General features: G+C 35.4%; 3 protein-coding genes across 6 annotated transcripts in view; 2 read left to right on the forward strand and 1 right to left on the reverse strand.

The window, feature by feature from the left end:
• LOC103511464 (calmodulin-lysine N-methyltransferase) overlaps positions 1-15,114 on the reverse strand; it is a 22,111-nt gene continuing 6,997 nt past the window's right edge. Inside the window, exons 1-2 of one of the 4 annotated variants that reach the window (XM_008476185.3) lie at positions 3,880-4,286; positions 1-2,473 (exon numbers count right to left, since the gene is read on the reverse strand). In XM_008476185.3, coding sequence (XP_008474407.1) covers positions 1,435-2,331 — 897 coding nt within the window. In that variant the 5' untranslated portion in view covers positions 2,332-2,473; positions 3,880-4,286 and the 3' untranslated portion in view covers positions 1-1,434. Of the gene's footprint in view, positions 2,474-2,864; positions 2,886-3,295; positions 3,589-3,879; positions 4,427-15,114 lie in introns of those variants that run through there. The other 3 variants (XM_026825228.1, XR_003392143.1, XM_008476186.2) reach the window with 3 other exon arrangements.
• Positions 4,534-7,762, forward strand: LOC103511469 (peptidylglycine alpha-hydroxylating monooxygenase-like). The gene is made up of 3 exons (XM_026825214.1): positions 4,534-4,537; positions 4,610-4,747; positions 5,196-7,762. The coding sequence occupies exons 1-3, from the start codon at positions 4,534-4,536 to the stop codon at positions 5,426-5,428; spliced, it is 375 nt and encodes a 124-aa protein (XP_026681015.1). The 3' UTR covers positions 5,429-7,762.
• The window catches only part of LOC103511470 (peptidylglycine alpha-hydroxylating monooxygenase-like), a gene marked incomplete at its 5' end in the record, with an annotated part of 20,137 nt that continues 13,797 nt past the window's right edge, over positions 8,775-15,114 (forward strand). The window contains 3 exons of the mRNA XM_008476192.2: positions 8,775-8,971; positions 9,738-9,883; positions 10,477-10,614. Of these exons, the coding sequence (XP_008474414.2) occupies positions 8,775-8,971; positions 9,738-9,883; positions 10,477-10,614 (481 nt within the window). The remainder of the gene's footprint in view (positions 8,972-9,737; positions 9,884-10,476; positions 10,615-15,114) is intronic.

A 15,114-nucleotide genomic window follows, 5' to 3' on the forward strand; every position in this document is an offset into this window, starting at 1 on the left:
CCTACCTACTGAAATAATAAATTACCTAGACATACAAACATGTATTATAGGACAATTTAAAGGATACTGGGTACCTATATTAAATTAGGAACCTCAAAATATGGAAAACACAACTACGAATTTCACCTATTTCATCAACAACTAGCTAATGGGTTGGCTAATGGCTACTGAATTAAACATATCAATAGGTATAACAAATATTTGTGGAAATTTCATGGTTGTGGTCCGTTTAGAAAAGGTATATGTAATAAAAATTGAATAAAATTTCATTAATATCTAGAACTAAATACCTATAATAATTCGTCTCCTTCAAAAACAATGACTAGCAATGAATGACTATAAATAAACAATAAGGCCTTCTAAGAATTAAAAATTGTTATAAAACCTGACTTCAAAATTCGATTGGGTTTAATAATTTGGTACAATAACTTACTAGAAAGATAAAGAAGACTTGGAAAATGTCTGAAAATTTGAGAATTCTTATTCAAAGTGGCATTGTTATCTAAGATTCTGGATATAAATAATAGCTACGTCTATCTGGATTCTGGGATCTCTGGGATATCTGGGAAGGATAATTGAGACGAAAATATGAAATGGCTTTAATGGGTGCCCATGTAGATAATAAAGAGAAATAAAAATAATTTAAGAGTGGAGACATGTTCTTAAAAAAAGATAAAGATCTAATCGTAAATAAATTTGCAGAGATCGAGAAGAAATTTCGTTTCGCTGGATAATACATAAGATTATTTGAAAAGCTGAACCAAATATTCTTACTAACAAACAACAGATACAGATAGATTTTTCATTTATAATAAAATCAAATGGTGGTGGGTAGGACATTATAATTATTTATTGTGCACTGTTTCCAAGCACCGTCAGAGTTCAATTAGAATGCATTTGTTAATGAGCTAAAATGTTTGTTAAAAGCGTCATGTACATAATGGAGCTGTAAGGTTGGGTGGAAGAGCATTACACAGTTTGTATGTTTCGAGCATCATTTCGAGTCAACAGCGGAGAACAGAAATTAATTTTGTCTCACTGAAATATTGCAATTTCATATATTTTTTCTTCCCTTTTTTATTATCAATATTTTTTTTTTGTCTTCAGATTTTTAGGAAGGTATAATTTATCTTATCATTTGATGCTGGAAGTTATATTGACAAGGTGATAAGAAACCTTATTTTAATGAGTACAACTAAGTACAAAGTCAAGAAATTGAGAAGAACTCAATAAATACATGGAAAAATTTCTCATTTCGACATTTTTGTATTTTGCCCAATACCTACCTATTTTTGAAACCAATTCCATACCTGGTTGAAATATTTCTAGCCTAAGTATACTAGGATCTTAATAATGTAGTCTAATTCTAATGGAAAACGTGCACTTGGAGTGCTGGAGTCAAAAACCTTGCAACTTATAGGGAAGAATGGAATGCTATATTTGGAATGGTAACAGGGAAGAAGTACTCTTGGAAACAACTATCAAGAGAGGATAATGTATGCCTTCATCATACTGGGGATTGTCCATCTTGAGACTACAATGTTGAGCCCACACTCCCTCATTATAACATTGCAACACGAGGGTATACAATCCAGCAGACTTGGCACATTGAACAAATAGATCCAATGTTTTACCACGTCGTGGGGCAGTGATCAACCCAATACCAGACTCACTCAGACAATGCACTATAGTGCTTACAAAGTCATTACGTGTTTCATCGAAAAATAAACAATCCGCTGCTAGAATGATATCAAAGTAGTCGACATGATGGTTAGAACAAGAACCCCACTTGAGTACAGAGCAGTCCACTGTGACTTGATTCGCCTGAATAATACGGACCACATTGTCCACACTAGTGACATTTCCATCAGTGACAAGAACATAGTGGGGACTCAGATATTTGGCTATGAGAATCCCTGCAAGACATGTCATCCCTCCTCCAAGCTCAAGAATAGTTTTGTTGTTGAACAGGTAACTATTGTGAAGACAGTAATAGGATAGAACTTCTTCTGAAGGCCACACACAGATGTTGCCTGTATTATTGAAGCCCATCAGTTGATTTGCTGTCAGGTTGATTTCAACATGGCAGATCTTTGCATGGAAACACTCTTCTTGTCCGCTACGTTTGAATTTGATAGAGTAAAGATACCAAGCACCCTCCTGCTGTTCAATCAAAGGTTTCATATCAACCAGACCAAAGTGATCTACCCGGCGTACAGACACCATGTTTAAATCTTGTTGACATTTCTGTTTATGTAAAGCTTTCGCTAGAAGTAACCACAGCTTGCGGGCTTTTCCGTGGGTTTCTCGGGTTGGAGGGATAGATGTCATCCTGTTCGGTAGGTTCAATGTTATCTCATGGTCTCATCCTGTGCTGTTTCAAGTTTCATAAGAGTAAGAGCATTGACGTCACGAACAATACAACAACTCCTGTCTCACTTGAGTTTCCATGTCGGGGTATCATTGCCAATATCTGGAAGAGATTGAACAAAACTACTAGTCAAATTAATCTAAAGATAGTCGGGATCATACTTTGAGGTTAAAACTTAGCTTAAGTCAAACCTACTGGACTCATCAGGAATCTGATGATTGCTGATGAGTCCAGTCTGATTGACAGTAAACAACTCCTGTCTCACTTGAGTTTCCATGTCGGGGTATCATTGCCAATATCTGGAAGAGATTGAACAAAACTACTAGTCAAATTAATCTAAAGATAGTCGGGATCATACTTTGAGGTTAAAACTTAGCTTAAGTCAAACCTACTGGACTCATCAGGAATCTGATGATTGCTGATGAGTCCAGTAGGATTGACAGAATATCTGTGGATACAGTAGAACAACTCCTGTCTCACTTGAGTTTCCATGTCGGGGTATCATTGCCAATATCTGGAAGAGATTGAACAAAACTACTAGTCAAATTAATACAAAGATAGTCGGGATCATACTTTGAGGTTAAAACTTAGCTTAAGTCAAACCTACTGGACTCATCAGATTATGATTCCTGATGAGATGAATCATCAGATTCCTGATGAGTCCAGTAGGATTGACAGTAGGATATCTGTGGATTTTCAACTTTGGATTAAAATCAACCATTCAGATATATTGCTTAGTCCCATGAATTTAACTCAAACCAACTTTAAGCCACACGAGTATGCATTTTCAACTTTGGATTAAAATCAACCATTCAGATATATTGCTTAGTCCCATCAATTTAACTTAAACCAACTTTAAACCACGAGTATGACCCCGACTATTAATAATAATAAACAGTAGATATCAGCTATAACCAAACTTACGTCCAAAGCTTTCACTGTACAATGTGTGACTATATTTTAAATGAATAGCAGTTCATCTTCATACCAGTCTGTATTTCTGTCTAGTTCCTATTATGGACGATAGTTCAGTAACTCTTACTTGACAAACGCGAGTTCGAATGTCAACTTAATAATAGAAAGTAAAAAAAAAAAAGTACAAGTAGTCTCTAGTCCTGTTACGGAAACTTAAAGGAAATTAAATTAACAAACACAACACTGAATAAAAACATGCTTTCATTCATGAATGGAACTAGAACACAAAAGACAGCACGCTTAGGTACTACTGGTAGTACTAGTGATTCCAACGAGAAGAACATTATCCTCAGTTTATTGCTTATCTTGAGGAGTGTACCTAAAGTAGGTAATTTGAGGTTGTCATTTCATCATCTTCTTTCCAGCGCAAGTAACTATATCCCTTTAGCACTACGACCTATGGCTACATAATTATATCTACCAGACTGTACCAGTACCGATTTGATATACTGAGATACAATATAATATAATATGTATTCTAAAGCTAAAGCTTAACATAATTCTAAAACTAAAAATAAACAAATAATACAAACCTAGAAAATCCATTCGGAAAACAAAGGGTAGGTAACGTTCAAAAATAAGTAAACTGACGTGACGGTTGAAAAGTCCGATAAAAAAACACCGAAAACACGTAAAAAATAAAAACAAGGCAAAGAAAAAACGGTTTTTCAAAAATACTTCTTCCAAAATTATAAAAGAGTTGTGCTACATGCAACGTGGATGTAAAGTAGATAACGAACTTTTATCTATTGATAATAATATGAGTTAACGGGAATGCACACTTAACAAACTTCTAGAGGACAGACGGCGTATCTAAGTATATCTATCATGAACAATCAATAAAAAATAATAATTCATTGATTAACTGTCGAACAAACACGATGCCTGTGTTGTTACTTAAAGTATTCAACATGCCCAAATGATTGTCTGTAATGAAAGTGTGTAGTGTGTAGCATACAAAACACATTTCTCTGATCATGTACAATAAATAATACTCGTAATATATCTAATTATGTACATTTCGGCTTACAGGGTTGACTTGCGACGAGGCGAGGAGGCAAAATACAGGCCATATCTCAATTTACATTTGAGAGGGTTTTCTTTGAGCCTATAAGAGGGGTGTTTGAGTTAGTTTATGTGTGCTTTGTTCAGACTCTCAGGCTTAGAACAACATAGAGCATCTCTTCATGGGTACAATTTTATTTACAAAGGTATCTGAGGTTCAAATTTGGAGTATTTTAAACCAAACTGTCCCTGTTTCAGGCAAAGAAGTACAAGGCTATGTGGTGAAGAAGAACAACAACTTGAATAGGAAAGATGAATGGTTACTACTAGGCAAGCGAGATCCTCTTACACCTCAGATGTTTTACCCAGTGGAAGTTAATGTTACAATACATAAAGGTAAGTTATTGTTTAAATTGTTTATAACTACCCAGCAATCTCAGTGGTGTAGTGGTTAACGCGGTAGATTTCGGATTTGGGATCTGGAGGTTTTTGGTTCGAGTACCGAGTCCATGTTTTGAGCAAATAATTGGAAAAAGTAGGATATTTCAGCCATTTTTTGGCGGTTTTTAGACCGCCATTAGTCTATTTTGCGTTTTTTAGGATTTTAGGCCGCCAAAAATTTTCCCATCAACTCTCGCGGTCTCAAATTTGGTATCATACTTCCCCCACCATATCTAACAATTCTGGGGGGAGATCGTAGAAGCTTTACCCATCCTTAAGAGCTTTTCGCCCCTACACCTAAGCCTCGGATTCTGGGGGGAAATCGTTTACCCCATTATTGCAAGCTCAAACATCTCTATCTACTGGACTATTTGTTTATTCAAATATTGTTTTCTTTTCACAGGTGACGTCATGGCAGCTCGTTGTGTGATGAAGAACTACAGGAATCACGAAACCTATGTAGGCAGCACAGGGCAAGATGAGATGTGTAACTTCTACCTCATGTATTGGGTGGAGAATTCTTCGCCCCTGGAAACCAAGTATTGTTTCTCTGAAGGCCCCCCGAATTATTATTGGGGCATGGGAGACAACTTAAACAACATTCCCCACCCTGGCCCTGTGTCCAATCTTATTTAATTTCCCCTGACAAAACGAGTGCACACCTTATCATATATCTGAATCACACCGTTTGATTTCTATGTCAATCACACGGTTTGGCTCAAATTCCTAGTCATTGTTTGATTGGTCTTGAATTCGAAAATCAATACTATGATTGAGAACATGAGAACTCTTGGTTTAAATTGACGTTCATCATACCTAGACATAAAATAATAATAGAATAGTGAGTTTTACTGTCAAAGACAATTCCTGCCATCCAAACCGAAGATGACTGGAAGGAAGATGATTTATCAATTTCACATTCTTTAAACTCGTGCCAGTCTAAAAGTAATTTGGGGCGTGATAAATATTAGCACAATTTTATTTTTTATTAATTATTTTATACTGCAAAAGTGATATTTAAGTACACAGCATTCCGTCTGGGTGATATAATAACTTTTCAACGTACAAAACGAAATCTCCTTTATCCATTATAATGATAATGTGGTAACTTTTTTAGGTAGTTTGGTCATGTCTAATAGTAAAGCTAGTGTCTCGTCCGTGTGTTGCAAAATAGGCAGATGGTTTTACGTCCGAGGTGAAAAATATTTATTTAAAATCTATTTTCCCTTTCTTTTTCTTTTATATTTATTTATTTATTTTTGCTATTTATCTCAGATCATTTCCAATTTTGAGTGTTCTACCTAAGTATACCGTAATTGTATAAGTACATGTAAATTTTACTTTAGTATACGTAGGTACTAGGTATATTTAAAAGCAAAGAAATGGAACCCCACCCTTTCATTCAACATAGACAGTACCTAACTTCTTTTTGTTTTAACTGTGCAATACGATTTTATTGTTTCTTTTAACTATTTATTCTACATTTCTGTTATTCTTACGTAATCTCTCAGTCACTTAGTCCATCAGTATCGGCTGGATATAGTACCTACTACCATATCTTGGTTCCTAGTTCCTAAGCATAATCTATTTGGTTGTAACGACAATGTTTAAATAAAAAAATGTAAAAAGTTTATTTCTTGTAGGAGCTAATAGAAGTTAACAAGAATTTGATTTGATCATTTAATTATTTATTTTTATCCAAATTCCCTTTAGGGACGAGCTAGTGATTTTTTTTTACATGGTTTTACTTAACTTGAGATCTCTGTTTGTAATTTTGTTTGTTCTATTTTTAGTACCACTCTGTTTAATAACTACATTAATAAGACAGCTCATACACGGGTTATAATCTATTTGTAATCTAGGCCACCTGCGCTGGGCAGTTCGTCAGACCATCTATGGTCCCCTATTTCAATAGCCCGTTATTTTATTAGAGGACAACTATTTATTATTTTTGTTTGTTTGTTGTTTATAAATCCGGAAATTGACACAACATTTTTCGCCTAGCATCCCAAATTTTGCTATAATATCAATACTGGCTTCCGTGGCAGGACATTTACACAAATGGCCGGTCTTCATTTTCAGTTTTCAGATGGTGGAATTAGGGAGTTTTCAGTTCATGGTTTATTTATTTCCCTATTTAATATAATAATAGATTACAAGTTACAAGATTACAACCCATGTATGGACTGCCTTAGTGTATTCATTCTGATCTGACTATTGGCAGCTATCTCAATCATATCTCTATGATTTTACTGTACCTTCATGTCTATATTACTCTCGATAATTTCTATTTATTTAAGAAAAACTTAATACTACGTGATATTTTCAAGATTTTATTCAACTTACCTACGTTTTTTCTCTCGTGTACTTAATTTTATCTTTCCCCTGGTCTTATTTTAAGTGTCGTATAAGAATAAACTTACGTAACATTATGTCAACCAGTGACTGTTGCTACAAGAAAAATTGCAAGGTTCTCATCGTAAATGTGTTTTCTGCTTGGTCCATCTTTTTAATTTTCATTTTAGAGAACGAAAATCGTCATATAGTTTGAAAGATATAGGATAGGAGTAGGTACATACGTACTTCAACATCACTGTACCTATAACTACTGAGGTTTTCAATGTCGGGGATTTTACCCTCCTCTCGGGGATAAGCTATCTATCTCCTTACATAAATTCACCCAGCCTGAGTAGCGTGAAATGTTAACTGAAAATATGTTATCTGTTTTAAGTTCATTTATTTTACTAATATGTCACGGGGAAAAAAATCTCCATTTATTTGCAATGAGAACCTTGGAAGCAATCGCTTCTGTTGTCAATTTTGAAACTGGTGGTCAGCCAATTTCATATAAAATAAAGAGTTATAAAATAAGAAAATATTACATATTTATATTTTATTATCTTTTAAGTATTTTGAATTTCTCATATTTTATTGGAAATAAAGTCTATTGAAATTAGTTTTAAGACCAAATGCATGTTTTTTCATCCTAGGAAATTTCTGTTTTGTTATAGGTATTTTTTTTTAATCTGTATTCTTTAAGCGGATAACTTTATAATTGATTTAAAGTAGCATAGGGCGAGTCTTAGATCTGTATCTTTCCACTTATCAGAAAAGCTGCTTGTGTCATTTACTCCCTTATATTGAGAAGTCGAACCCGCGCCCTCTCGCCTACAACTAATATGTTAAGAATTGTCATTAGGACCTCTAAAATTGTCCTCACTCTGATCTGATTTTAAATTCCGGGACCCATGGACACCTAAAATGTAGGTATTTGTTTACTTGATAGGAAATATCAAACACTGCGCATGACCGCAGATCCTTGGTTTCAGAACCGGTTGTAAATTTATATCTTTCCACATTTCCAAATCGTTAACCCTTATTGAGAGATTGAGACGCGCTCAAATTTTGTCAGGTGAATGTTCAGATATGTACTTCTGACTTTACTTTTTCGCGGAAAAACCGCGATGCTGTGGGAAGCCTTAATTTTGTTTATGAGTTGAAACTAGAACAAATAGATTCAATTTAAATGGGCCACTGTAAAGTCACTTCACTCTTTCATTATGATTATGTACTATCAAGTTTTACCTATGAATGTCAGAGTGTCTAGGTGCCAATTTAACTACAATTCCTTCAGGAAGGATGTAGGAATATACTATCTGGTCACCTGGCTAGTTGAGAGAAGATGTAGTATTTTCCTGCAATATTTCTACTTGATATATACGCAGAAAGACAGGATAAGAGGAAAGCCAGCCATTCTGAGAACGAACCTTACTGTTGTTCTTCTTATTCTTCGCCTTTTCCCGAGAACGGACCTTACTGTTTAGGAAAGAAAAAACTTCAAATTGACGAGATAATCTAATTTACCAATGCCTGATAATTTCTACTGTCGTATATTTCAAATATTTCAATTCAAATAATCTATGCCTGATAAATAATCAACTCTCGTATATTTCAGATAATCTATGCCTGATAAATAATCAACTCTCGTATATTTCAGATAATCTATGCGTGGGCTCGGGACGCACCCTCGCTTATTCTACCAGAAGGTGTTGGGTTCAAAGTAGGAGGGGACACGGCCATACAGTACCTGGTACTACAGGTACACTATGCTCATGTAGAGGGCTTCCGAGATGGACATACGGATTCGAGTGGTGTGTTTCTGCAGTATACCAGACGACCGTAAGTGAAAAATTAGTGACCAAGGTCTTGAGCGAAGTCGAACCCGTGACCTAGCACTTACAAGGCAGACGCGCTACCCTCCAAGCTAACTGGGCTGACACACCAGACGACCGTAAGTGAAAAATTAGTGACCAAGGTCTTAAGCGAAGTCGAACCCGTGACCTAGCACTTACAAGGCAGACGCGCTACCCTCCAAGCTAACTGGGCTGACAATAACACATTCCTCTTGAAAATTGAACAGCACAAATTAGTTATCAAACTTCCCTCGTCTTTGTTTCTAGCTAGTAAACAACCCCAGTAGTGTATAATGGTTAACGCGGCGGTATTCGGATCTGGAGGTTGGTGGTTCCAGTCCAAGTCAAGTCATAGAATGTATCGAGGTGTATTAAACGGGGAACGACATTTGTGACAGGCATTTAAGCGTGCTTAACACAATTAAAACTGCTTTTTTCTAACATGAGTAGACAAAACTCGAGGCTACCTTTCCACAAATTAGTTATCAAACTTCCCTCGTCTTTGTTTCTAGCTAGTAAACAACCCCAGTAGTGTATATTGGTTAACGCGACGGTATTCGGACCTGGAGGTTGGTGGTTCCAGTCCAAGTCAAGTCATAGAATGTATCGAGGTGTATTAAGCGGGGAACGACATTTGTGACAGGAATTTAAGCGTGCTTAACACAATTGAAACTGCTTTTTTCTAACATGAGTAGACAAAACTCGAGGCTACCTTTGTCTATTCTTATCACTGTGCTCCCCCTATTTTCCAGATTGACCAAAGAAGCGGGAGTGCTGCTTCTAGGCACAGGGGGCAAGATACCTGCCTTATCAGTGGAGAATATGGAAACCTCGTGTATTATGATGGAGGATAAGGAGATTCATCCCTTTGCATACCGGACTCATACCCACGCTCTGGGTAAGTACAAATAGAACACACCTTGTTTATCCAGCTGGAATAAGAGCTCTGGGTAAGATGTAACTAGAACATATGTACCTTGTTTATCCTGCTGGAATAGGACTGAAATGTCCCTTTAGCCCCACAGTCTAACGAAGGTCTCATATATTTTTATACCCAATAACTAGAACATACATAATTATGTACCTTGTTTATCCTGCTGGAATAGGACTGAAATGTCCCTTTAGCCCCACAGTCTAACGAAGGTCTCATATATTTTTATACCCAATACTGTTCACAGTGATGTAGGTATAACCTTGGGCGTTACTTATGGTCGATCTTATTACTGAGAGTTAACACAGTGTCAAGAGTTTTCTTTGACATCACCCATTTGATTTACACAGGCCAGTATTTCTTAAACTCTGGATTGACTGAGAACTCTCTGTGTTAAGATCGGGTATTAGACTCTCAGCTTAGAACAAGTTTATGTGTGCTTTGTTCAGACTCTCAGGCTTAGAACAACATAGAGCATCTCTTCATGGGTACAATTTTATTTACAAAGGTATCTGAGGTTCAAATCTCGAGTATTTTAAACCAAACTGTCCCTGTTTCAGGCAAAGAAGTACAAGGCTATGTGGTGAAGAAGAACAACAACTTGAATAGGAAAGATGAATGGTTACTACTAGGCAAGCGAGATCCTCTTACACCTCAGATGTTTTACCCAGTGGAAGTTAATGTTACAATACATAAAGGTAAGTTATTGTTTATAACTACCCAGCAATCTCAGTGGTGTTAACGCGGTAGATTTCGGATTTGGGATCTGGAGGTTTTTGGTTCGAGTACCGAGTCCATGTTTTGAGCAAATAATTGGAAAAAGTAGGATATTTCAGCCATTTTTTGGCGGTTTTTAGACCGCCATTAGTCTATTTTGCGTTTTTTAGGATTTTAGGCCGCCATTTTATAAAACATGGAATATCCAATTACCTCCCTCATAAAGCAATCCTTTTGTACAAATCTAATCGTAGATAAGTGATGAAGTTCTTTTCAGTCCCAATATGACACTTGTGACAGTACTTCAATCAAACACACTCCAAATTAAATAAAACCCAAGCGACCAAGGGTTAAGTCATGGGTAAGACAACACCACTGCTACACCACAGCGCACAGTTATATTCAAGTCTGACAATCATATGTGCATCCTTCTACCAACACATGACTGAAATGATTATATAACATCAGTTGCACAGGGCAAGATGAGATGTGTAACTTCTACCTCATGTATTGGGTGGAGAATTCTTCGCCCCTGGAAACCAAGTATTGTTTCTCTGAAGGCCCCCCGAACTATTACTGGGGCATGGGAGACAACTTAAACAACATTCCCCACCCTGGCCCTGTGTCCAATCTTATTTAATTTCCCCTGACAAAACGAGTGCACACCTTATCATATATCTGAATCACACCGTTTGATTTCTATGTCAATCACACGGTTTGGCTCAAATTCCTAGTCATTGTTTGATTGGTCTTGAATTCGAAAATCAATACTATGATTGAGAACATGAGAACTCTTGGTTTAAATTGACGTTCATCATACCTAGACATAAAATAATAATAGAATAGTGAGTTTTACTGTCAAAGACAATTCCTGCCATCCAAACCGAAGATGACTGGAAGGAAGATGATTTATCAATTTCACATTCTTTAAACTCGTGCCAGTCTAAAAGTAATTTGGGGCGTGATAAATATTAGCACAATTTTATTTTTTATTAATTATTTTATACTGCAAAAGTGATATTTAAGTACACAGCATTCCGTCTGGGTGATATAATAACTTTTCAACGTACAAAACGAAATCTCCTTTATCCATTATAATGATAATGTGGTAACTTTTTTAGGTAGTTTGGTCATGTCTAATAGTAAAGCTAGTGTCTCGTCCGTGTGTTGCAAAATAGGCAGATGGTTTTACGTCCGAGGTGAAAAATATTTATTTAAAATCTATTTTCCCTTTCTTTTTCTTTTATATTTATTTATTTATTTTTGCTATTTATCTCAGATCATTTCCAATTTTGAGTGTTCTACCTAAGTATACCGTAATTGTATAAGTACATGTAAATTTTACTTTAGTATACGTAGGTATATTTAAAAGCAAAGAAATGGTACCCCACCCTTTCATTCAACATAGACAGTACCTAACTTCTTTTTGTTTTAACTGTGCAATACGATTTTATTATTTCTTTTAACTATTTATTCTACATTTCTGTTATTCTTACGTAATCTGTCAGTCACTTAGGTCCATCAGTATCGGCTGGATATAGTACTACCATGTATTGGTTCCTAGTTCCTATGCATTATCTATTTGGTTGTAACCACGATGTTTAAATAATAATAATAAAAAAAAAAAAATGAAAAAGTTTATTTCTTGTAGGAGCTAATAGAAGTTAACAAGAATTTGATTTGATCATTTAATTATTTATTTTTATCCAAATTCCCTTTAGGGACGAGCTAGTGATTTTTTTTTACATGGTTTTACTTAACTTGAGATCTCTGTTTGTAATTTTGTTTGTTCTATTTTTAGTACCACTCTGTTTAATAACTACATTAATAAGACAGCTCATACACGGGTTATAATCTATTTGTAATCTAGGCCACCTGCGCTGGGCAGTTCGTCAGACCATCTATGGTCCCCTATTTCAATAGCCCGTTATTTTATTAGAGGACAACTATTTATTATTTTTGTTTGTTTGTTGTTTATAAATCCGGAAATTGACACAACATTTTTCGCCTAGCATCCCAAATTTTGCTATAATATCAATACTGGCTTCCGTGGCAGGACATTTACACAAATGGCCGGTCTTCATTTTCAGTTTTCAGATGGTGGAATTAGGGAGTTTTCAGTTCATGGTTTATTTATTTCCCTATTTAATATAATAATTGATTACAAGTTACAAGATTACAACCCATGTATAGACTGCCTTAGTGTATTCATTCTGATCTGACTATTGGCAGCTGGATCATTTCCAATTTTGAGTGTTCTACCTAAGTATACCGTAATATGTATAAGTACATGTAAATTTTACTTTAGTATACGTAGGTACTAGGTATATTTAAAAGCAAAGAAATGGAACCCCACCCTTTCATTCAACATAGACAGTACCTAACTTCTTTTTGTTTTAACTGTGCAATACGATTTTATTGTTTCTTTTAACTATTTATTCTACATTTCTGTTATTCTTACGTAATCTCTCAGTCACTTAGTCCATCAGTATCGGCTGGATATAGTACCTACTACCATATCTTGGTTCCTAGTTCCTAAGCATAATCTATTTGGTTGTAACGACGATGTTTAAATAAAAAATGTAAAAAGTTTATTTCTTGTAGGAGCTAATAGAAGTTAACAAGAATTTGATTTGATCATTTAATTATTTATTTTTATCCAAATTCCCTTTAGGGACGAGCTAGTGATTTTTTTTTTTCTATTTTTAGTACCACTTTGTTTAATGACTACATTAATAAGACAGTTCATACACGGGTTATAATCTATTTGTAATCTAGGCCACCTGCGCTGGGCAGTTCGTCAGACCATCTATGGTCCCCTATTTTAATAGCCCATTATTTTATTAGAGGACAACTATTTATTATTTTTGTTTGTTTGTTTGTTGTTTATAAATCCGGAAATTGACACAACATTTTTCGCCTAGCATCCCAAATTATGCTACAATATCAATACTGGCTTACGTGGCAGGACATTTACAAAAAGGCTGGTGTCCATTTTCAGTTTTCAGATGGTGGAATTAGGGAGTTTTCAGTTCATGGTTTATTTATTTCCCTATTTAATATAATAATAGATTACAAGTTACAAGATTACAACCCATGTATGGACTGCCTTAGTGTATTCATTCTGATCTGACTATTGGCAGCTATCTCAATCATATCTCTATGATTTTACTGTACCTTCATGTCTATGTTACCCTTGATAATTTCTATTTATTTAAGAAAAACTTAATACTACGTGATATTTTCAAGATTTTATTCAACTTACCTACGTTTTTTCTCTCGTGTACTTAATTTTATCTTTCCCCTGGTCTTATTTTAAGTGTCGTATAAGAATAAACTTACGTAACATTATGTCAACCAGTGGCTGTTGCTACAAGAAAAATTGCAAGGTTCTCATTGTAAATATGTTCTTGGTCTATCTTTTTAATTTTCATTTTAGAGAACGAAAATTGCCATATAGTTTGAAAGATATAGGATAGGAGTAGGTACATACGTACTTCAACATCACTGTACCTATAACTACTGAGATTTTCAATGTCAGGGATTTTACCCTCCTTTCGGGGACAAGCTATCTATCTCCTTACATAAACTCACCCAACCTGAGTAGCGTGAAATGTTAACTAAAAATATGTTATCTATTTGAAGTTCATTTATTTTACTAATATGTCACGGGGAAAAAAATCTCCATTTATTTGCAGTGAGAACCTTGGAAGCAATCGCTTCTGTTGTGTCAATTTTGAAACTGGTGGTCAGCCACTATAGTTATAGCACCTCTACTTTCTGTATAGGTACCTAGTACCACAAGATATACAAATTCGTTGAAAATCTTCCTTATGTGTAATTTTATCATGTCGTAATACCTATGTAGGTAGGCATAGGCTCATATGTTTTCATGATAGGTACCGTAATCATCGATAATTTTTAATCATCAGCCATTGTGAGAGAGCCACTAGGTTAGGTAATTCTGCAGATCTTCAGACTTCAGATAGGTAGGTCCATAAGTATATTCAGTACCTACTCTATGGGAGCCAAGAATAGGTACTCACCACTGGTTGCTAAAAACCTATTAGTACTTATGACGATTTGACGAGGCTGAGTGCACCACGAGATCTAAGCGCAAAGCCGAAAAAACTTTGACGCTGTCGAAAATCGAACCCGGTCCTTGTGCGTGCAAGGCTAGTATGATGACCACTAGGCCACATAAGTGGAATGTTTTTTTCCCTGACCACTAAGGTCCTTAGGGGGAAGAGGATGGGGTGGAAAAATAAAGGAGATGAAGAATAAGAAGGAGAAGCAATTATAAAAGTTCTACTATGTCTAGAAAAAGTAAGAAAGCACTTTTGTGCCTGTAAAAAATAGTTGAACATTTATCTTACCATGAAATTTATTTTCTTTTGTGGTGAAATGTGGAAACCGACCTTTTTAAACAACATGTTTCGAAATTGAATTTTACACAAGTGGAATGTTTTTTCCCTGACCAC

The sequence above is a fragment of the Diaphorina citri genome, unplaced genomic scaffold (assembly GCF_000475195.1).
Source record: "Diaphorina citri unplaced genomic scaffold, Diaci psyllid genome assembly version 1.1 scaffold717, whole genome shotgun sequence".
Lineage (NCBI taxonomy): Eukaryota > Metazoa > Arthropoda > Insecta > Hemiptera > Psyllidae > Diaphorina > Diaphorina citri.

Bases quoted from the DNA above. Each gene is read 5' to 3' on its own strand.
- LOC103511469 (XM_026825214.1), top strand. The intron at 4,748-5,195 runs GTAAGTTATTGT...TTCTTTTCACAG, and splicing joins TAATGTTACAATACATAAAG to GTGACGTCATGGCAGCTCGT.